General features: G+C 39.7%; 1 protein-coding gene across 3 annotated transcripts in view; it reads right to left on the bottom strand.

Moving 5' to 3' along the window:
• Positions 1-4,329: 4,329 nt before the first annotated feature.
• The window catches only part of LOC126495391 (zinc finger protein 431-like), a 20,559-nt gene continuing 2,462 nt past the window's right edge, over positions 4,330-22,426 (bottom strand). For 2 of the 3 annotated variants that reach the window (XM_050133003.1, XM_050133004.1), the window contains 4 exons: positions 21,882-21,999; positions 8,624-8,750; positions 8,383-8,443; positions 4,330-7,832 (listed from right to left, as the gene is read on the bottom strand). In XM_050133003.1, coding sequence (XP_049988960.1) covers positions 5,984-7,832; positions 8,383-8,443; positions 8,624-8,750; positions 21,882-21,999 — 2,155 coding nt within the window. In that variant the 3' untranslated portion in view covers positions 4,330-5,983. The remainder of the gene's footprint in view (positions 7,833-8,382; positions 8,444-8,623; positions 8,751-21,881; positions 22,000-22,426) is intronic. The other variant, XM_050133005.1, reaches the window with a different exon arrangement.

Below are 22,426 nucleotides of genomic sequence, written 5' to 3'. Positions count from 1 at the left end.
CCTGTTATAGAGTCTTCTTTTGTTCCCAGCCCCACAAAAAGCTGGGAGCTTTCTATGTCACTTCATATATGAACCAAAATAATACACCTAAGAGAGTAAAGTGCAGTCTCCAGATCTAAACAGGCACACCAAACATAAACATTATGCTTCTATCTTGATGGTGGAAGGAGGAAGATGTAATGACTTGTCCTTTACATTAGAAGAAATATCTCTGCATGTCAACAACCAGTGAACTTGTAAGAATTTCTTTTTTCTTTTTTAAATTGTTTTTATTGAGCTATATAATTTTCTCTGCTCCTCTAACTTTTTTCCCCTCCCCATCTACCCTCTCCCATAATCCCCATCTTCTCAGATCTTCTCAGATCTTGTATTTTTCTACTTCCCATGTAGATTGGATACATATATGTCTCACTTAGGGTACTCTTTGTTGTCTAGGTTCTCTTGGATTGTGAATTGTAGTCTGATTTTTCTTTGCTGTATGTCTAAAAGCTACTTATGAGTGAGTGCATATTATATTTGTTTTTCAGGGTCTGGATAATCTCACTCAATATGTTTTCTAGATCCATCAATTTGGCTGCAAATTTCAAGATATCATTTTTTCTGCTGTGTGAATTTTAGGAAGTCTTTAATTTCTTCCTTTATTTCTTCCTTGACCCATTGATGATTCAGGTGAGCATTGTTTAATTTCCATGTGTTTGTGGGCTTTCTGGAATTAGTGTTGCTGCTGAATTCTAACTTTAAGCCATGGTGATCCAATGATACATGGGGTTATTCCAATGTTTTTGTATCTGTTGAGGTTTGCTTATTACCTAGTGTGTGCTCATCATTTTAGTATGTTTCATGAGGTGCTGAGAAGGTATATTCTTTGATATTTGGATGGAATGTTTATAGATGTCTATTAAGTTAATTTGAGTCATAACATCTGTTAGTTCCCTTATTTCTCTGTTAAGTTTGTCTGACATAACTGTCCAGTCTTTAGAGTGGCGTGCTAAAAGTCTTCCACTATTATTATGTGGGGTTGGTAGTGTTTCTTTTACATATGAGGGTATTTGTATTTGGGGCACAGATGTTCTGTATTGAGATTTTCTCTTGATGATTTTTTTTCTGTGAGCAATATGAAATGTCCTTCTTTGTTTCTTTTGATTGATTTTAGTTTAAAGTCTATTTTGTAGATATTAGGATAGCTACACAAGCTTGTTTCTTAGATACATTTGACTGGAAATTTTTTTCCCAACCCTTTACTCTGAGGCAATGTCTGTCTTTGAGGTTGAGGTATGTTTCTTGCATGCAGCAGAATGGATTCTGTTTATGTATCCAATCTGTTAGCCCGTGTCTTTTTATAGGTAAGTTGAGTCTGTTTCTATTAAGGGATATTAATTACCAGTGAGTTCTAGTTATACCTGTTATATTATTCCTGTTATTTTTTATTAGTGGTGATGTTATTGTGTGTTTTTACACTTCTTTGGGATATGCTGCTGTGAGACCATCTATTGTCTGTGTTTTTGTGGAATTTTCTTCCAGTACTTTGTGTAAGGCTGGGTTTGTGGCTAGATATTGGTTAAATCTGGTTCTGTCATGCAACATCTTGTTTTGCCCGCCCCTATGGTGATTCAAAATTTTCTTGGGTATAGTAGTCTGGGCTGGCATCCATGGCCTCTTAATGTCTGCATAATGTGAGCAGGACCTTCTGGCTTTCATTGTTTCCACTGAGAAGTCAGGTGCTATTCTGATGGGTTTGCCTTTATATGTTACTTGGCCATTTTCCTTTGCAGCTCTTCATATTCTTTCTTTAGTGTATATGTTTACTGTTTGGGTTATTATGTGGAGACTTTTTTTAATCCAGTCTATTTGTTGTTTTGTAAGCTTCTTGTATCTTCATATGCATATCTTTCTTTAGGTTGGGAAAGTTTTCTTCTTTGCTTTTGTTGAATATATTTTCTGTGGTTTTGATTTGGACTTCATCTATCCCTATTATTCTTAGCTTTGGTTTTTCATGGTGTCACACATTTCCTGGATATTTTATGTTAAGATTTATTTTGTTAGATTTATTGTTTTCTTTGACCAATGAGTCTATTTTCTCTATTCTATCTTCAACACTTGAGATTCTTCCATCTCTGGTATTCTACTGTTGATGCTTGCATTTGTGATTTCTGATCATTTTCTCATATTTCCATTTGTATAGTTCCCTCGGTTTGTGTTTTCTTTATTGTCTGTTTCAGTTTCAAGTCTTGAATCATTTCTTTCATTTGTCTGATTGCTTTTACTTGGTTGATTTCTTTCAATTTTTAATTTGTCTTTTTCTCAGTTTCTTTGAAAGAATCTTTCATTTCTTCTTTAAGTGCCTCAAAACTTCCCTATTTTTTAGGCCATTTTCTTCTGCTTCATTTACATTGGGGTGTTCAAAGTCTTGCAATGATAGAGCCACTAGTTTTTGTTGTATGTTGCTCTTTGTGGTGCTGGGTGTGTTCTTACCCAGTCTACCCATCTTTTCCTCTGATTGGTTTAGTTGGGGCTGTGTCTCTTGTGATCGATCAGTCTTTCAGGTGCCAGTGGTCCCATGGTTCAGATGGTTTCTCTTCATGGTGCAATCAGGGTCACTGTTCTAGTTATCCTGGAGGTCATTCACTGTTCCTGGAAGCTGCTTGATGCTCCCAGGGATCACTCTGCAGTCCCCAAGGTCATTTTGGCAGCTCCCATGGAGGTCACTTGCTTGGGGCTGCTACTGCTGAGGTTGCTGCCTTGCACCTACTCAGGCATAAGTCACTGTCTTGGTCCTGCTCCGGTGGAGTTCATTGGCTCTGGCCTGTTTTCACAGAGGTTCCTGGTTCATGCCTGGTTCCACAGAGGTCTCTGACTTGGGCCTGCTCTCTTGGTAGTCAATCCCTTGTACTTGTTCTTGTGGTGGTTGCTGCCAAGGGCCTGCTCTGGCAGATGTTGCTGGCTCAGGCCTTCTCTGGTGGAGGTCCCTGGTTTGAGCCTGTTCCAGGGGGATGTCCCTGGCTCAGGCCTACTCCTACAGAGGTACCTGGCTTGGGACTGGTACCACAAAGGTCTCTGGCTCAGGCCTGCTCCCTTGGCTATCACTCCCTCATACCTGCTCCTGTTCCTGTGGAGGTCACTGCCTCTGGCCTGCTCTGGTAGAGGAGGTCCCTGGCTTGGGTCTGTTCCCACAGATTTCCCTGGTTTGGTCTTGCTCCCACAGAGATTCCCCTAACTTATTTTAATTAGGTGGAAGGCTCTTGAATTTTGGTTGGATTTATGAACCATCCTAGATAGCCATATTGTTACCAATGAGTTCAAAGTGGTTACCACCTACTCAAATGGTCCAATCAAAATAATACCATCAAAATAGTTCACCAATGTGATATTTTGTGGAAGACACAGGTGACTGAGATCCCTTCAAAGTTATGACACGTAGGCATGGAAAGGTAATATATCATTCATGTAAAACTCTGAAGAAAGACAGTCCAGTGCCATCTATCCTTCTATGATTTTAAATAGTGTTTAGTGCATAATTAGAGGTTAAACATTTTCATCTTGCTGAAATTACACTAGAAATAACTATCATAGTTCATGAGGTCAGGAAGGAATTGGTAAATAAGGTTAACTTTCCAACAGACTCTCCTACATCCTCATCAAAATGAAGAAAACTCAAGATTAGATTGAGGAGTAAATTACTCAACCAACACTTCAGGATCTTTTTCAGAAAACAAAGGATCTGCATCTAAGGAGGCTCCAGTAAGAGAGCTGAGGGAGCTGCCACCTGTGCCCATGTCAGTGCGACTTTGCCTGAACAAATAAAAATTCATCTTTGCCTCTTTTATCAATTTTAAAGTTTAGTCATGAAGTTTATATTCATTTCAAGAATTTGGCATCACTTCCTCAAGATTAATATCTTCCTTAATTATTGTGGCAACAATCCAAGTTAATGACCAAGTGACCCAAAATTGAACAGGGATCTTTTTCACTTCTTTATATGTTTGTTTTTTGTTTTGTTTTTTTTCATTTTCCTTCTGAACTGTCCCATACTTCTTCACCTGAATCGACATCTTCGGGAAATCAGGAGTTAAAACCAATTCGCATGATGTATAATAGTTGTGCTTTTAATACTTGTGCTCATCCTTACATTTAAAGTGATGTGCTTGTCCAAGATAAGGCAAAGCCTTTCTGGTTTCTGCACCATTACTCTTTACTCACCTCTTTCTCTGAGAGTCCTTACTCTCTCCTCATTTAGCCAATTTCTGGTCCCTGTTCAAAAGCCACTTGTCACCACTGTAGAGACAGAAGATCCTGGGAGAACTGTGCTGACAAATGAGGCACGCTAAAGACTCGTGGAAGAGCCTATTTTATTCAGACCCCAAATAATTTATACTGGGAGGGTTAAGAAAGATTATGTGAGTAAAGTTTTAGTGTGCTGAAACTGTATACAATGAAAAAACAATCCACATGGGACAAAAACGTATTTTTCCATGAAGACATATAAAGCATAGTTTAATTGAACAAAAACAACAAACAATAATGGGTAGTATGAAGTAAACTCACTCCTAAGTGCTATATTGTGAGGAACATAAAAACACTTTCCAAGAACAATTCTGCTTTGAAAAATCTTAAGTAACAATTACCTTCTTCTGTTTTCTTGATGTGCAAGCACAAGCACTCAAAATTCTCGTTTTTACATGACTTCAATCCAGGACAGTGTTCCGACAATACACATGAAGAAAAGTGATTTTAAGAAAGAAAAATGACATCTACATAAAGAAAAATTTTTTGAAATATAGTCTCTCTCTTCTCTATCACATACATATACATACATATAGATATATGTGTATATATATATGTACATATCTGCCTTTATTCCATTAACATACCGGGTGCACAAGAAAGGCATGTGTTCCGACAATACACATGAAGAAAAGTGATTTTAAGAAAGAAAAATGACATCTACATAAAGAAAAATTTTTTGAAATATAGTCTCTCTCTTCTCTATCACATACATATACATACATACAGATATATGTGTATATATATATGTACATATCTGCCTTTATTCCATTAACATACCGGGTGCACAAGAAAGGCATGCAAGACCTCCAAACCAGGATTTACAGGCACATCTGGTTCACCTGATATGGGTGCTAGGAACCAAAATTATACGACCAACATCAGCAGTGCTACAAAGATGTCATTATAATGCAGAAAATGAAGGTATCCCTGCCTCTTTATTTCTTCTGCCTTACCATTTGCAGGTGGCGAAAGTCCCTGCTACTTGTACAGGGAAAGAATGAGTGGATTTCAATCCCTTTGTAAATGGACTCTGCACATTGCTTATTTTAGCTGTTAACATAATTCTCTTGAAGTGAATGACCCCCACAAATGACTTAGCTGAGCAGAAATGAATCCACATTATACTATGGGGGAAAAAAATCACAAAGTGACATATACTTTTGTCTTTTACATGAAAAAGTGTTTTGACTGAATGCATTTCTATATGAAGCTGTTGGATCCCCTAGAACTGGACTTACAGATAGCTGTGAACTTCTATGTGAGTGCTAAGAATTAAACTTGGGTCCTGTGGAAATTCAGCCATCTTTCCAGATTCCCTTTTTGGATTTTTCTTGAGAAAATATCTCACTATATCACTAAAGCCACCCTGAAACTCAGTATCAGGTAATCAGGGTTGGCAGCAATCACATTAACTGATAAAATTCTCTGCCATTCTTTTGTGTTGCTGAGAATAGGACAAGAGTAAGTATTTCATACTCAGAATAAAGTAGCATGACCCCCGAATAATGGATGACAGTGTAACTAGCAGTTTCAATTCGTTTTATTATTCAAAATATCATGTGTTTCTGTATTCTTGGAATGCAATATGTTTACTTGAAAAGAGACAATCTTTTAACTAAGGAGTGGCTCTACTAACCTTTCTCAAGCACTGGTAAGCTAGCATGGTGAAAAAAATGTATGTGGAATGTAAGGCTTGGCCTCATTTATTAGGGTCATGGGGGTTTTCACCAGTGTGAAATGTTTCATGATTTTGAAGAACAATGCAACAAGGAAAGACTTTGCCACACTGATTACATTCACTGGGTTTTTGTTGCATATGATTTCTGTCAAGATTGTGAAGAGGACTGTTTTGTGCAAAGTCTTTACTGTATTGATTACATTCATAGGGTTTGTCTCCAGTATAAGTTCTTTCTTTTATATGAATGGGACTGCTACATGCAAAGTCTCTACCAAATTGATTATATGTGTAGGGTACAGTATGACATCTTTCATGACTCTGAAGATGACTCTTACGTGCAAATGCTTTATCACATTGATTACATTCATAAGGTTTCTCTCCTGTATGACATCTTTCATGCCTGCGAAGGTTACTGTTGCATGCAAAAGTTTTACCACATTGATTACATTCATAGGGTTTCACTCCAGTATGAATTCTTTCATGACTGAGAAGATGACTCTTCCTTGCAAATGTTTTGCCACATTGCTTACATTCATAAGGTCTCTCTTCTGCATTACTAGTATGAATGAGAAAATTATTCTCCAGTGCAAAGGATTGAGCAGGTTGATTACATAGATAGGGTTTCTCTTCAGTATGTCTTCTTTCATGACTAAGAAGATTGCTCTTCTGTGCAAAGGCTTTACCACATTGCTTACATTCAAAGGGTTTCTCTCCAGTATGAACTCTTTCATGACTTCGAAGATTACTCTTCTGTGCAAAGGCTTTATTACATTGATTACATTCATAGGGTTTCTCTCCAGTATGAATTCTTTCATGACTGCGAAGATCACTCTTCTGTGCAAAGGCTTTACCACATTGATTACAACCATAGGGTTTCTCTCCAGTATGACTTCTTTCGTGACTAAGAAGATTGCACTTCTCTGCAAAGGCTTTACCACATAGACTACATTCATAGGGTTTCTCTCCAGTATGAATTCTTTCATGAATGAGAAGCTTGTACTTGTGTGCAAAGGCTTTACCACAGTGATTACACTCATAGGGTTTCTCTCCACTATGACTTCTTTCATGTCTGTGAAGATGACTCTTTTGTATAAAGGTTTTACCACATTGATTACATTCATAGAGTTTCTCTCCAGTATGAATTCTTTTATGAATTTGAAGATAACTGGAACATGAAAAGGCTTTATCACATTGTGTACATACATAGGGTTTCTTTCCAGTATAAATTCTTTTATATATTTGAAGATAACTAGGACTTGCAAAGGCTTTATCATATTGGTGATATTCATACTTTTTCACATCAAAATGAGTTCTATGTACTTGATGAAGACTGTGACATGCAGAGACGTTATCACTTTGATTATATTCATAGGGTTTTTCTTCCAAATGAGTTCTTTGGTGTACTTTCAAAGAGGAATCATATCTAAAGGCTGTATCATGCTGATTACATTGATAGAGCTCTTCTTCATTATTGGTTGTTTTGTGTGTTTGAAGATACATGGAATGGCTAAAGTCCTTAGTACAAAGATCAAGCTTATCAATTCCTATTCCCATATGAGTTTTTTCATGTCTTTGAAAAGAACTGGAATAACTCAGAGTTTTACAACACTGATTGCATGTATAACATACACTGTGAGTCATACTGCATGAGCAAAGTGAACCAGGACAGACAGATGGATTTCCATATTCCTTGTTCTCATAAGGGTTTTCTCCAATGTGAGAGTGTAAACTTGTATCACAGCCATCATGTCTTCTTGCAGCAGGGACTACAACATATCTTCTAACTGTTCCAGGAGAAAAAGAGGTATATTGCTTCTTTCCATATCCCTGATGCTCATATGGCTTGTATCCAGAGTGACAGTTGATATGCCTATTAAAGGAACAATAGCAAATAAAAGGTTTTTCGCTTTACATTCATATAGTCTAACATTCTGTGCCTCAGACATGGTATATGGATTCAGGATTCTACACCAAGAAAAATTCCTTGTCTCTCCTAAAGTGCTCCTCTCACTAAACTATGGTAAGTCACTCAATATAAGTGTATGAGGACCACTAGCTTTAATATGGAAGATTTGCTTATAAAAGTCCTTGGACATACTCTATTGGACATACACACCTTATCAATGTGTATACCTTAAATGATGATTGAACAGCATAACAATTCTACAACATGCCTCTCGTATGGCTGATAAAAATTGTGATATCTGTCATAGCATTGTTTCCTTGTCTTATCCATAAAAGAATACTTTCTACACAGTGATCAGCTTCCTGACATTGGGATACATGGTATTGTGAGAATTTAATAGCCATCACACAGCTGTGCTAATTTATACTGTTGCTTTTTTTTTTTTTTTTAAAGTTCAGGGTACATTAACATTTCTTCAAAGGTACATATGTATCAGCTTGCACATGAAAATTACCTTCCATCTCTTCTAGAACTTTGACAATGTTCTTTGATATTGTGGTCTTCCCATTTGCAACCTAAAACAGAGTATCAGAAAATGTATGTGATACATTACTGGAAATTAGGCACAATTGAAATTGCTATTTTTTGTGAGTCTTTGAACAATGCCTGATTTATTCATTAGATTCTTCTTCTTTCACATCCCCAAGAAAGGCTTTTCCCCTTAAGTTAAAAAGTAACAGAAAGCTCATTCCTACCTATAGAAATGAGGTTCCAGTAGGTTTCCAGCATCACATCTTTGTACAGATTCTTCTGGAAAGGATCCAGCAAAGCCCACTCTTCATGAGTGAAGTTTACATGCACATCTTCATAGGTCACGGCCTCCTAAAGTATCCCATATATGTACATAATAGAAATGTTGAGACCGACTGCATTACAAAAGTACATTTCATTGAGAATATATTTACATAATTTATCATGTTCAATGTATACTATGATAGGGTCTTAAAATAGTGAACTCAGTCCCCAACACATTTTAAAAGGAAACAGAAAAGGAGACTCATGCCTTCTACTTCTGTGGACACAAAATAGATTAGGGCATTGCCGGAAAAAAAATGCCTAGTAAGATATACAGAGAGACATGCAAATAGATTAGCGCTATTTAGTATACATCAGCAAAATTTAATCAAAATAATTAACTTCAAAAAAAGATAGATTAAAGGTTGGTGGGGTGCCAACCTCTAATCTTGAAGCTCAGGAGGCAAAGATAAGTGATACTCTTTGATTTCCAAGCCAGCCTGGTCTGTGCACAGATTTCCAGGATAGTCAGAGATACACAGTGAGACCTTGCCTCAAATAGACAAGCAAATAGAAAACACTCAGAGGTTCACTCAAAAGTCCTGCATAGAGTTAAAACATTCACTCCAATTCGGTACTTCTCAATCACAAACTGAATTGACTTCTAGTAAACTGTAAGGCTAATAATTTCTAGGAATAAATGTATTTTTAGTAAGTTACTGAGTGACAGATCAAAGAGTTCTCAAAAAATTAGTCAATACTGAGCCTAAAAGAAATAAAAAATAAAAATGATGGACTATATAAAGTTGTGTCAACACATAAGATCACCTGTTGCTTTTGAAGAGGCCCTAGATCAGTTCTCAGCACCAACTATTCCTATCATCAGGTCAAGAGAATCCAATGCTCTCTTCTGACTTCAGTAAATATCAGGCAGACAAAGTTCCAATTGCAAACACTTGCCAGCCAGCAGGAAAGTCTCCTGTGAGCAGGCTGCTCTACAACCACTCCCTATCTGCCCCCAAATCCACCCAACCCCCGCCACCTCCACTGTTCCCTGGGAAGCAGACACCACCTGCACCAATTGGACCAAGAGGTGAGTGACTGACCTCCAAGCTGGACAGTTCAGTCTCTAGATCCTACACCCTGAGCATACCCTGTGCCCCTCCCCCACCAATCGTGGCCACACTACCTTGCCAAAAAAAAAAAAAAAAAAAAACACTTCTGTGGGTTGGCTGCTCCACCAGCTCCCACATTGGATCCTGTAAACTGCAAGTCCCACTCTGTCCCCAAACCCTCACATCTCCTGTGACCTCAGGGGTACCCTGGGACACAGACACCTCCTACACTGATTGGACCAAGAGAGTACACTGCCTACACTGATGAGACAAAGAAGCAAAGACACTGTCTGCAACAACTGGAGGAAGAGATTAGTAGACACCACTGGAAGAATACATCCAGAAACCTAATGGCACCACCAGAACCTAGTGGTTCTAAAACAGTAAGACCTGAACATCCCAATGCAGAAGAAGCAGAAAAAAAAAACCTTAAAAAACTTTATGATGATGATAGAGACCTTAAAAGAGGAAATGAAAGATTCCCTTAAAGAAATGAAGGAAAAGACAAACAAAAATTGAAAGAAATCAATAAATTTCTTAAAGAAAAAAAAAAACAAGAAAAAGCAATCAAACAGGTGAAGTAAACAGTTCAAGACTTGAACATTGAAATAGATACAATAAAGAAAACACAAGTCAAGAGGATTCCGGAACTGGAAAATCTGGGAAACGGACAGGAACTACAGATGTAGGCATAACCAACAGAATGTAAAAGTTGGAAGAGAGACTCTGAGGCATTGAAGATACAATAAAGGAAATAGATTCATTGGTCAAAGAAAACATTAAGGCCAACAAAGTCATAACACAAAACACCCAGGAAATCTGGGACACCATGAAAAGACCAAACCAAAGAATAATGGGGATAGAAGAAAAAGAATACCAGCTCAAAGGCATGGAATATTCAACAAAATCATATAAGAAAACTTTCCCAACCCAAAGAAGAAAATGGCTATTAAGGTATAAGAAATTTAAAAAATATCAAATTGACTAGACCAAATAAAAAGTTCCCTCACCACAAAATAATAAAAACACTAAGTATACAGAATAAAGAAAGAATATAAAGAGCTACAAAGGAAAAAAGCCACATAACATATAAAGGTAAAACCATCAGAATAGTACCTGACTCTCAGTGGTTAAAGAAAATGTGGTATATTTACACAATGGAGTATTACTCAGCTGAAAAAAAAAACAATGACATCATGAAATTTGAAGGCAGATTGATGAAATTAGTAAAAAAAAAAAAAAAAAAAATCCTGAGTGAGGTAATCCAGACTCAGAAAGACAAACATGGTATGTATTCACTCATAAGTGGATATCAGATGTAAAGCAAAGGATAATCAGACTACAATTCACAGCTCCAGAGAAGCTAGGTCATAAGTAGGACCCTAACAGGGACATATGGATCACCCTGGGAAGGGAAATTAGATAAGATCTCCTGGATAAACTGGGGGAGAGAGGGGTAGTAGAGGAGAAGGCATGGGGAATGAAAACATGAGGGAATGAAATTGTCGAGTTGGGGGAGGGATGGAGTGAGAAAGCAATGACAGAGATATCTTGATAGAGGGGGCCATTCATTATGGGGTTAGGGAGAAACCTGGTGCTAGGGAAAATATCAGGAATCCACAAGAATGGCCCCAACTAAGACTCCTAGCAATAGTAGAGAGAGTACCTGAACTGGCCTTCTCCTGTAATCGGATTGGTAAATACTCCAACTGTCATAGAGCCTTCATCCAGTAACTGATAGAACTAGATGCAAGAGATCTACAGCCAAGCACCAGGCCAAACTCCAGGAATACAGTTGAGGAGACAGAGGAGGGATTGTATGAGTAAGGGAGGTCAAGCTGACGACAGGAAAATCTACAGAGACAGCTGAACCAAGCTCATGGGAACTCACAAACTCTAGACTGACAGCTGTAGAGCCCGCATGGGACCGAAATAGGCTGTCTGCATATGGGAGACAGTTGTATAACTTGGTCTATCTGTGGGGCCCCTAACAGTGGGACCAGGTTCTATCCCTGGTGCATAACCTAGATTTTTGAAGTTCATTCCTTATGGTGGGATGCTGTGTTCAGTTTTGATGCAGGTGCACAGGCTTGGTCCTACCTCGAGTTTATGTGCCAGGCTTTGTTGACACCCCATGGGAGGCCTTACCTTTGGGAGGAGTAGATGGGAGTGGGCTAGGGAAAGGCATAGGAGGCAGGAGGAGGGATGAGAGAGAGAGAGAGAACAGTGGTTGAAATGCAAAATGAAATGAAAAAAGATAAATAAAGGTTTACTGGAACACACACAGACACACACAGACACACAGACAGAAACACACACACACACACCAAAAAGAATCACAAAGGAATGTCCCAGGAGAAGAGAAAAACATATGGGACACAAGTTACTAGAGGATTATGAAAAGCCACAAATCTAAAATAGGTATGGACTTCATGCACAGTTGATAAAAATGGCAAGCTGGGGGTGGGAAATAAACTCTATCTTCTGCAAATTTCATGTGCACACTTTACACTGCACCATCTTCCCAGCCACAGGAACACTTCAAGTACAATGTAGCTACTGTTTCTTAATGTTATTAACAGCAGAAGACATATTTATCTTGGAAGAAGGCTTGAACTTCCTGTATCAGCCTCCAAAATAGTAGCATGAGAGGTGCGTGCCCTCATGCTGTCAATTCAATGTACTAATTAAACCAGACTTTATACACAGGTGAATGGCAACTTCTTGAGGGGCAAAAATAAAGTGGAAGTGACATGCTCATTTTAAAATCTTTTAACTCTAGCCAGTGGCAAGTCTGACCATGTAACAGACATCAGCACTTGGTCTCCTATTGGCCTAGGAAAATTGCATTTTATTTCTCAACAACACACTGTTGAATTGCACACCATGCTCCCTGGTGAGATCTTGATCCTATAATGACATTATTGTTTTGTGGTTTTGGAGCATGGTCTTGGTCTATGCTCGGTCTGGCCTCAAGCTAGTGGTGATCCTTCTGCTTTAGCTTTCAAGTGCGGGGATTGCAAGTGTGAGTCACAATGACTAGCTCAAGGAAATTCTCTAATAAAGTATCACTCAGTGGCAGAATATTTGCATATCATGTGTGAAGTGTTTGGGTTTGATCCGTAGTCTTCAGAGGGGGAAATGTGGCCTCATTGTTCACCCAATATACCCATAAGCATATAAAATGCATGTGAGACTCTTCAAACCAAAATTAATCGAAAGGAGATGGGACAGACACTGCATATTCATCAAAGGAAAAATATACCATGATGACATTTCAATTTCTAACAGCTGCTCACCAAACAAAGGGCAGCCTCTCTTGTAAAAGAAACACTACTGCAGCATAAATGAACTGCTGAGCCTCACACACTGATAACAGATGTCAGTACCCCACTCTAAACAATGGACAAACGGTAAACAGAGGAATACTGAAATGACTGCCTGAGAGCAGGATTGCTGCCATCCTTCAGAACCCAACACCAACACTAAGAAACAGGCTCAAGAGTCCCTAGGTACAACTGGCTATTGTTGCCTCTGGATATTAGAGATTGTGAGGATGATGAAGTGTCTACACACCAGCACAATGGTGGGCACTGGGTCCTTAATCTGAACTTTCTAAACAAAAGGCATTTGAAGCTTTAATAACAGTTCTGACTTCTGCACCAACCATAGAATTTCCAGATGTCTCAAAACCTTTTCATCTGTTTGTCTATGAAACAAAAGGTAAAAGGGGTTTTAACTCAAGCTTTGGGGCCACGGAAATGCCCTATAATATATCTATCCAAAAAACTGAACTCTGTAGCCATAGGTTAGCCTGCCTGACTAACAGCAATCGCAGGTACTGCTAGTTTAAAGAAAGCAAACAATTTAACTCTTGGTCAAGATCTTATATTGACAGCACATCATGACATGGCTGAGGTCCTCCTCTGAGGAGCACCAAAACACTAATGCCTGTGTAGGATCCAGCACTAAGCCCTCACTACTGGCCCACCTGACTCTAATTTGAGAAACCCACCAACATCGATCTGGTTACTCTCTTACTTGATGACACAGATACTCATCCATGACAGTCAGAAAAATGTAAAATGGAACCAGGTACCTTGGAGCATCAGCAGTTTCACTAACTAAAATGACTTCGGAACTATGGGGAGAGATTTACCCCTATGAGATTATGTTTGAGAAACCTCCCCACGGTTTCCCAGGCTCAGAGCTGTCTAACCCTTGCTTTCTCAAAGCACCAGAGGCACTCCAGTCCTCCATAATGATTGGACTACCGATGAGACCCAGCTGACCTCCGAGTCCACCACCAGTTTCCCCATGTTCCAGCACAACGATACCATCTGGGTCAGGTGAGTAGGCAAGGACACTAGAACCTGGAAAGGACCCTACAAGGTGATTCTTTCCACTCCTATGGCAGTGAAAATCGCTGGCATATTACCATGAATGCACCACACCCAGGTCAAGAAAGCAGAAGCTGCAGATGCTGCCAAATGGAGTCTCTGGATAATGAACGCATTAAAATTAAGGTCTCGTCAGGTCCCAAAGTCCTTCCACTCCATCATCCTCAAACCCCTCCTGAGTCTGACATTTGGAATGAATATAGGATCATGCTCCAACCTCCACAGCACTTGGGCCTGAACCTGGGAACCAAAATAGACAGACACAGGGAAGGTATGACCTAATGTAACTACAGACCAGTAACCCATATTCATTGGCCCTTAGCTCACTGAAACTCACTTTAAATGTCTGGTTGTATTAGAAAAAGGAAAGATAATGTGGTTTATCTTTTGATATAGAAATACAGGGCCAGGTGGTGGTGGTGGCGCACGCCTTTAGTCCCAGCACTAGGGAGGCAGAGGCAGGTGGACCTCTGTGAGTTCGAGGCCAGCCTGGTCTCCAAAAGGTAGTTCCAGCACAGACTCAAAGGCTACAGAGAAATTCTGTCTCAAAAAAAATCCAGAAAAAAAAAATAGAAAGAAAGAAATACAGAGTTTATGATTCTATGCATGTCCTGTGGCTGAGTCCCCTGGGGATAGTAAACAGAAAGATAATTTAATAATGTTGGCAAGAAAACAGAATAGCTCAGAATGAGCTCACAGTGGCCATGGGACTGATAACTATAGTCTCCCGGGTTGAAGAGCCTGGTTTCTTTGACTCCTTCAAGAGGCTAGCTCAAGCACCTAAGCAGATCTTGTCATGTCTGCTCTTGGTCAAAGATGAAGGACTAGTTGTCCCTTGGTGCTTCCATCAGGGCCTCTGAGGAAGCCTTGGATTGACCTGGGTCCCAAAAGGCTCATCTCCAACCTCACAAAATAAAAATGGGTATGAAAAAGGAAAAAAAAGGATTAATATATGGAAAGGAGGGACATGGAGAAAAAGATGAGTAGAGATTGAAGACAAAATGCACACACTAGGAAGTAAATGATTGACACCAAAGTTCATTTTAAAAAACCTTAATTGGTACACCTTTAGCTATATTACTTTCCAAGAAGGTGAACTCAAACTGCTCCTTACCCACATGAATTTAGAGCTGAGAGGAGCGGCGGTGCAGTCCTGGAACCCCACCACATGGAAGGCTGACTCGGGAGCATCACAAGTTTAAGGCCTGGGATGGCTAAACACGGAGTTGACAAAATTCTTGGGAAAACTAAACAGACCCTCCATCAGAATAACTCTGTTTAGGCCTCAGAGGACAGATACAACAAGCACTGGAGGGGCTCTGTGATGAGTACTCAGGATTTTCTACCCCCAGAAATGAAAATAGAGCTACTACAGCCAATCCATGGATATAGGTGGATTTGAAGGGAGTGCTGTGACTGGAACCAGCTAGTTGGCTGAGTGAGTGAAGGCATGTGCAAACAAGTCCGAGGGCCTGAGATCAACACCCAGGAGAGAACCCACGCCTTCAACCAGTCCTCTGACCTTCACGCATGTGCTGTCACATGGGTGTTCACACACGTCTTAATGGCCCAAACTCGGAATTCTAAAAATAGAAAATGGAAAAATGATAGGAAAAACAAAAAAGCACAAAAGCTGAAAACGCCAATGCATTAGCCAGCTATGCTGTAATAGAACCACTGCCCAAAAGAGAACTCCTCACCACACTGCCACGACGACAAGAGGAAGCTAAGCCTTCTTAGCTAACTTCCTGCTAAGTTATCAGGTTATCTCTGCACACCTTCCTTGGGGTAAAACAGGAACAAATAGTTTTCCTTGGACATTCTCACCTCTTAGACACTTTGTTTTCAACAACAAATTCAAAGGATTACTACTGTTGCACAGATTCAACAGATTACTACTCCAAGTTAGCAAAGAAAAGAGAAACAAAGGACAGAAAGCAAAAAAATATGTAATGAAATGAGCAAGAATCGTGAATAGAGCATCTGTCAGATCACCCCGTTAGCAGGTCGCACACAGATCTGTCTCTTGCTCAGGCCTGCTCAGACCACGCTTACACAGCACCCAGACCATGCCTACTCTCCTGTCACCCTCTCATCGCTGAGCACTTTTGTGACAGGACTTGTGGATCCTTCTCACGTCTGAGAATCTGGGATCTCAAGAGTGGGCTGTTCAGTGCCCATCCGGAGAGTGACTCCTGCAGGGGCTAAGGTGCTGGATGTCATGTCTAAGTCTCTACACTTCTGACCGATGCCTATAGCACTTATATATGCTTCTGAGTTCTCCACAAGGTACCAGGTAGAGGACAACCATCCACGGTCAAACTCTTATTTGGTGTTATATAGGTATGGTCCATGTGTTAGAAGGTTTGCCTTCACATGTCCCATCTGACAGACCCTATTCTGCAGTCCTGAGTGGCATCATCATCCTGCTGCAATGTCTTACATACTCTGTCCTTCATATTTTTAAAACAGAGGACAAGGCACCATTTCCTGAGTGCTATGCAGGTAAGTCACTCAGGGATTGTCAGGTGTTCTGTGTCGTGCGAGATGATCAAATAAGAAAGTCCCTCCAGTTTTAGGACTGTGGCAGCAAGAAGGTCCAGCCTCTGATGGATAAACCTTGAGTAGTTCTCCAAAGCCATATTTATTTATTATTACAGAAAGTTGATATCTGGGTAAACAAGTTCTATTGTAGAATATTTTAATATGTGTTGCATTCCTTTATTTTGTATCTGTGAAGCTGTGGGACGTGGCATATCTCAAATACCAGATCGGTCTAATAAAGAACTGAATGGCCAATAGCAAGGCAGGAGAAAGGGTGGGCAGGGTTGGCAGGCAGAGACAATAAATAGGAGAAAAAGCGAGAGAAAAGATTGAAGAGCAAGAAAAGGAGAGAAGGACATCAGCAACCACCCTCCTAGCTACACAGCCAGCCACAGCGTAAGAAGTAATTAAGTTTTCCAACCAGCCTGCAACAAAATGTTGTGAAATAATTTTGATTCCTAAGTTGCTCCCAGGAATAAAAGTACAGCATTAGGTGCCTGAATAAAGGGCTGGATAGAGGGTTCAACCTGTACAGAGCCAGACTCTTCTTGCAGGGGACCAAATTTCAATTCTTCAAATCCACACAGTATCTCAAAACTGTCCGAACTGCCATTCCACAGAACGTGACACTATCTTCTAGCTTCTTCAGGACACTGCACAAATGTGGGGCACAAATGTGCATGTAGGAAAAACACCCATAAACATAAATAAAATTTAAGATCTTAAGTATCTTCAGGATTCATGGTGAAAGGACACACATCCCAACTCATTACAACAACTGCCTGGCCTAGAAGGAATCCTTGGTCAGCCTGTTTCAGTTCCTGGCATATATATATATATTCTGTGATGTATATTGGAATCATGTGCATACCATGCTGCTTTTAGGGGCCAAAAGAAAACATTGATGAGTCTCTCCTTATAGTGTTTAGGTGACTTTGGGGAACAGAATGCAGGTGACCATGTACTTCATATGCCAACAAATACCACTGCTCACTGAGCCATCTCGTTGGCCCAGCCTATCCAATTTAGTGTACCCTTCTATGTTTGTTGTTGGGTTGTATTGTTGAGACAGTACTACACTTGTGTATTCTTATTGGGCTGAAACTCACAATTAAAACAGGGAGACCCAGAACTCTGAGAAATCTGCCCATCTGTCTCCAGAGTGCTGAGATTAAGGGATGGTCTTAAGAATGGTGGGGCTAAGCAGGGCGGTGGTGGCACACGCCTTTAATCCCAGTACTCGGGAGGCAGAAGCAGGTGGATCTCTGTGAGTTCGAGGCCAGCCTGGTCTACAAGAGCCAGTTCCAGGACAGAAACCAAAAAGCTGTTTCGAAAATCAAAAAAAAAAAAAAAAAAAGAATGGTGGGGCTGTAAGACAAGAATTTACACAACGAACCAACATTCTGGTATTTTTATCAAAAAGTCACTACCAGTAAAACCTGAACTGTGAGGGTAGTGACAAGATGCTGGTACCCACTGTCTTATTATATTAGAGTCATTATATTATATTAAAGCCATTTCAAGATTGAAATCTAGACGATACAAGAATTAGAGTTGAGTTTGGAAACGAATTACTACATAGAATTGCCTGGGTCTTGAACAGTGTCAAAAGCAAAGCCAGACTCTGGGTACACTGATTAAGACAGGATTTAAAATACTATTGGCATGAGAAAAAAATCCACGGGTACTGGGCATTGTCTGAAATTGTAGAGGTGACAGATTAGAGGGCACTAAGGGGGTATGAGGGCCCAGTGAAGTCAGTGAACTGAAAATGTGTGTAAAGGTGGCTAAATGATGACGGGTTTGGTATCCTCGAACTTGAAATTCCTACCACACTTCCTGATGGCTTGAGAATTCTGATATTGTATGATTCCTAAGACCTACATGGTGGAGAGAGACAACTCCCACAAGCTGTTCTCTGGGATCCACACAGGGACAATGACATGGACATGCCCTTTTCCATACAAGCTAGTAAACAAATATCATTTAAAAACTAAAATGTATCTAGGTACTGACAAAGGAAGTCATTCATCCTCTTGGACTTGTCAGCGATCCTTCCTTAGTTTGCTCCCCAGTGCTCGGAACAAAGGTATGAACCATTCTACAGCCACCCCTACCTTTCAGTTCACCTTATGCTTCAAACTCCCCAGTCCTGCCCTTCAATTCAGCTTGTGTGTTCCATACTCCCCCACCTCACACTTCCACTTAAGCCTGTGCGCTCCAGTGTCCCTATTCCTACCTTACAGTTCAGCTTGTTGATCATCTGTCTCATTCCACAAACCCAATTCCTGAAGGAAATACTCAAGAAAACAGAAGTCTAGCTCATCACGAACATATAGCTATTTTGGTGGCAGTGTTGGGTGGAACACTCCTATTAGAGACCACTGTCTAGGTGTATGTGTTTATATTCTCATGAGTAGTATAAATACTTTTCTTGTAAAATACACTTTAGATATATTTAGAATTCTAATAACCCAAACCTATGGAGCATGACAAAATATTGTATGATGAAATATTTCAATATTAATTTTGAATTTTGAAACTTCCATCATATGTGAGAGCACAAAAGGGCACGGAGTCTGTGTTTTCATGTCATCTGTACCACCTCGTACTTCAACCCATTTATTGATGTATTTATTTACTTGTGAGACAAGAGTCATTTCTATTAAGCTGGCCTCAAACTCCCTCTGTAGTCAATGATAACCAGGATTTTTTAATGGACTTGCAAATTCACTTATAGATGTTGTGTAGCTATTCTTATGGATATTCATTCCATCTGTACAGGAATCCAAACACCCATCTGGGCTCAAAGTACATAAATGCTCTGGAAGCTCAAAGTAATAGGAGTACTAGCATTTAAATATGTATATAAAGAAAAATGGAACAAGACATATATCCTCTAGACTGATTCAAAGTAGTTTTCCAATCATAAACAAACAAGGAAGATGAACACGTGCCATTATAGTATGAGCTACATTTTTATACAAGGGGACAGAGTCTCATTATTAGAAGTATTTTTCCATATATTCCCCTCCCAAACCTAAATGTTATCCAATGATGATATTAGTTTCCATAGATGCTCTTGAGCAGCTCCTCCCTCTAGATGAGATGGAGGCAACTTCCCAGCACTATGCTATACTAACAGCTCACAGCCATTACTAGGAGCGGTGATGGTATTATTATTACAGAACCATGTTAATTCTATTCTTTTCTATTTGGTGCAAGCAGAACCTACATGGCTCTAATCTATGATACTAAAATAAGAAGTATTAATAATACCTTGCATCTCTGCTCTCTATGTTGTTCTCAATGTATCTATTCACTTAACTCTGAGACAACAAGAGTTGCATGGGGAATGATGTAGAATAAAAAGAAGGCTAATCTATATTTTCTTACACCTCTCTCAGCTGCACATTGGTGATCAAAATTGTATTACTTTCCCAGCCTTCTGTGGTGGCACTCGCTTATGATGCTAGCATTTGGAAGCTTAAGACAGGGCACATTACACGGTTAAACCACTGCTGTAGGAAGTCTTACAGCTTGTGGCTACCCGCCTATTGGGGCGTGGCCTCTTATACTATAAATGCTGATACAGAGCCTGCGTCTACCCTCTTTTCTGGCTGCTCTTTCTGGTTGCTGGATTTGGTTTCTGTTCTCTAAGCAGAGGGTTATGATTTGTGAGTGTACCCCTAAGTAAATAACCTTCTATTTCTCAATTCTGAGCTAGTGTGGGATTTCTTTTAGCATCCTTCCACAAACCACCTTGGTCTATGACACCCAAGAACAACAATTAGGATCAGAAAAGAGAAGGTGACCAGAATGACGTGTAAAACATAGAAATTTTGGGATTCACATGTCTTGTATATGCTAATGGCTTATACTTAAGTTCCTTAAGATATATAGCTCTGAAATACTATTTATAGGTGGAGAATGAGAAAATCCTGTTAAAACAATTTAGCAATGTTGGAAAAACAACACAGAATACATCAGACTGAGCTCACAGTGGCCCTGAAGAGACAGGTTCCCTTGACTCCCTCATGATGTTCACTCAAGCACTGGACCAGAACTTCCCAAGTCTGCCCTTGGGCAGGAAACAAAAGTAGTGCTCCATTGGTGCTTTTATCAGGGCATCTGACAAAACCATGAACAGGTTCCCAAGTACCAACTTCAATCTACACAAACAAAAACACATGTGAAAATGGCCTTCTACTCTCATCATGTCTGCTCAGCAGAGAGGTGGAAGTCTTAGCTAAAGAAATAAGACAACAGAAGGAGATCAAGGGGATACAACTGGAAAGGAAGAAGCTGAAGTATTTTTATTTGCAGATGATGTGATAGGATATGTAAGAGACCCTAAAAATTCCCAAAATGCCTATGGCTGAAAAACACTCTGAACAAAGTAGTTGAGATACACAATTAACTTGCAAAATCAGTAACTCTCCTAGAAACAAACGGCAAAGGAACTGAAGCAGGGAAGTAATATCTTTCATAACCACCTCAAATTGTATAAAATATCTCTCAGTAACTCTAACTGAGGAAGTGAAAGACTTATATGATAAAATGATATGGAATGTTCTCCTGTATGTGTTAATGGGCAGAATAGAGCCAGGCTGGAAAACACATAGAGAGAGAGTAGGCAGAGTCAAGGAGATGCCATATAGCTGCAGAAGGAGAAGTACACACCAAAACCTTACTGGTAGGCCACAGCTTTGGGGTGATGTACAGATTAATAGAAAGGGTTAATTTAAGATGGAAGAGCTAGTTAGAAATAAGCCTGAGACATTGGTTAGTGTTGTAGTTAATATAGTTTCTGTGTGTTATTCGGGTCTGGGTGGCTGGGAAAAAAAACAAGCAGTCTATCTACAAAATGACGCCCAGCGTCTGGAGCATAGATCCACATAAGACCTAATAAAAAAGCTTAAGGAAAAAAAAAAGGGCTCCTAGGCCCACAAAAAATGGAAGCCAAGTCCACTTTCTTGGTATCTGCACTCTTGTTTACTGGTGGCTTCCTGACTCAGTATTAGCAGTAAAAACTGCAAGGCTTCCTTAAGGAATGGCTTCCTGGTTCAGCATGGATGGCTCTGGTTCTTTTAGGAAGTCCTGCACTTGAATGGGGTCTGTGAGCAGCATGCTACTAGTTTCTTAATGGTGACACTGACCTGCTGCGTCCCTGGAGCTGGGGCGGTGAGCATGGCTAGCAGAGGAGAGGAACATACCTCCACCATGTTGGATGGGGCGTAGCCAACAGGCGGGGCCATAGAGTTGGTCCAGTCACTCCTGTTTAGCATTATGGAGAAAAAAAAAAAGCGCTCCTGGTTAAAAAATAATTACAGGTACACAATAAAACAGATTCAGTTGAAAAAGACCACTGAATGAGTCACATAAATAAGTTGGATAAATGTACAGAGGCTTAAGAGAGAGAGAAGAAAGAATACAAACAGTCATAAAGGAGTAAAGGTGATAAAATAAATATTAAAAAGTAATAGAGTGAAAAAAATAAGTCACATAAAGATGGAAAATACACAGAGTGTCTGGATTATATATATTATTGTGTTGTCTTTGAATTTTTGACTACAGCAGACATTTGATTCTGAGGGCTGCTAAGCTAAACATCTACATATAATATATATATTATATAGAGAGACTTAGAGCATATATGTGTATACACACATATACATATATATATATGTGTGTGTGTGTATAT

The sequence above is a fragment of the Alexandromys fortis genome, unplaced genomic scaffold, assembly GCF_014885135.2.
Source record: "Alexandromys fortis isolate MF-2015 unplaced genomic scaffold, M_Fortis_MF-2015_v1.1 scaffold_426, whole genome shotgun sequence".
NCBI classification, from domain to species: Eukaryota; Metazoa; Chordata; class Mammalia; order Rodentia; family Cricetidae; genus Alexandromys; species Alexandromys fortis.
Note: the sequence above shows the minus strand (reverse complement) of the source record. Positions and strands in the feature narration are given on the sequence as shown.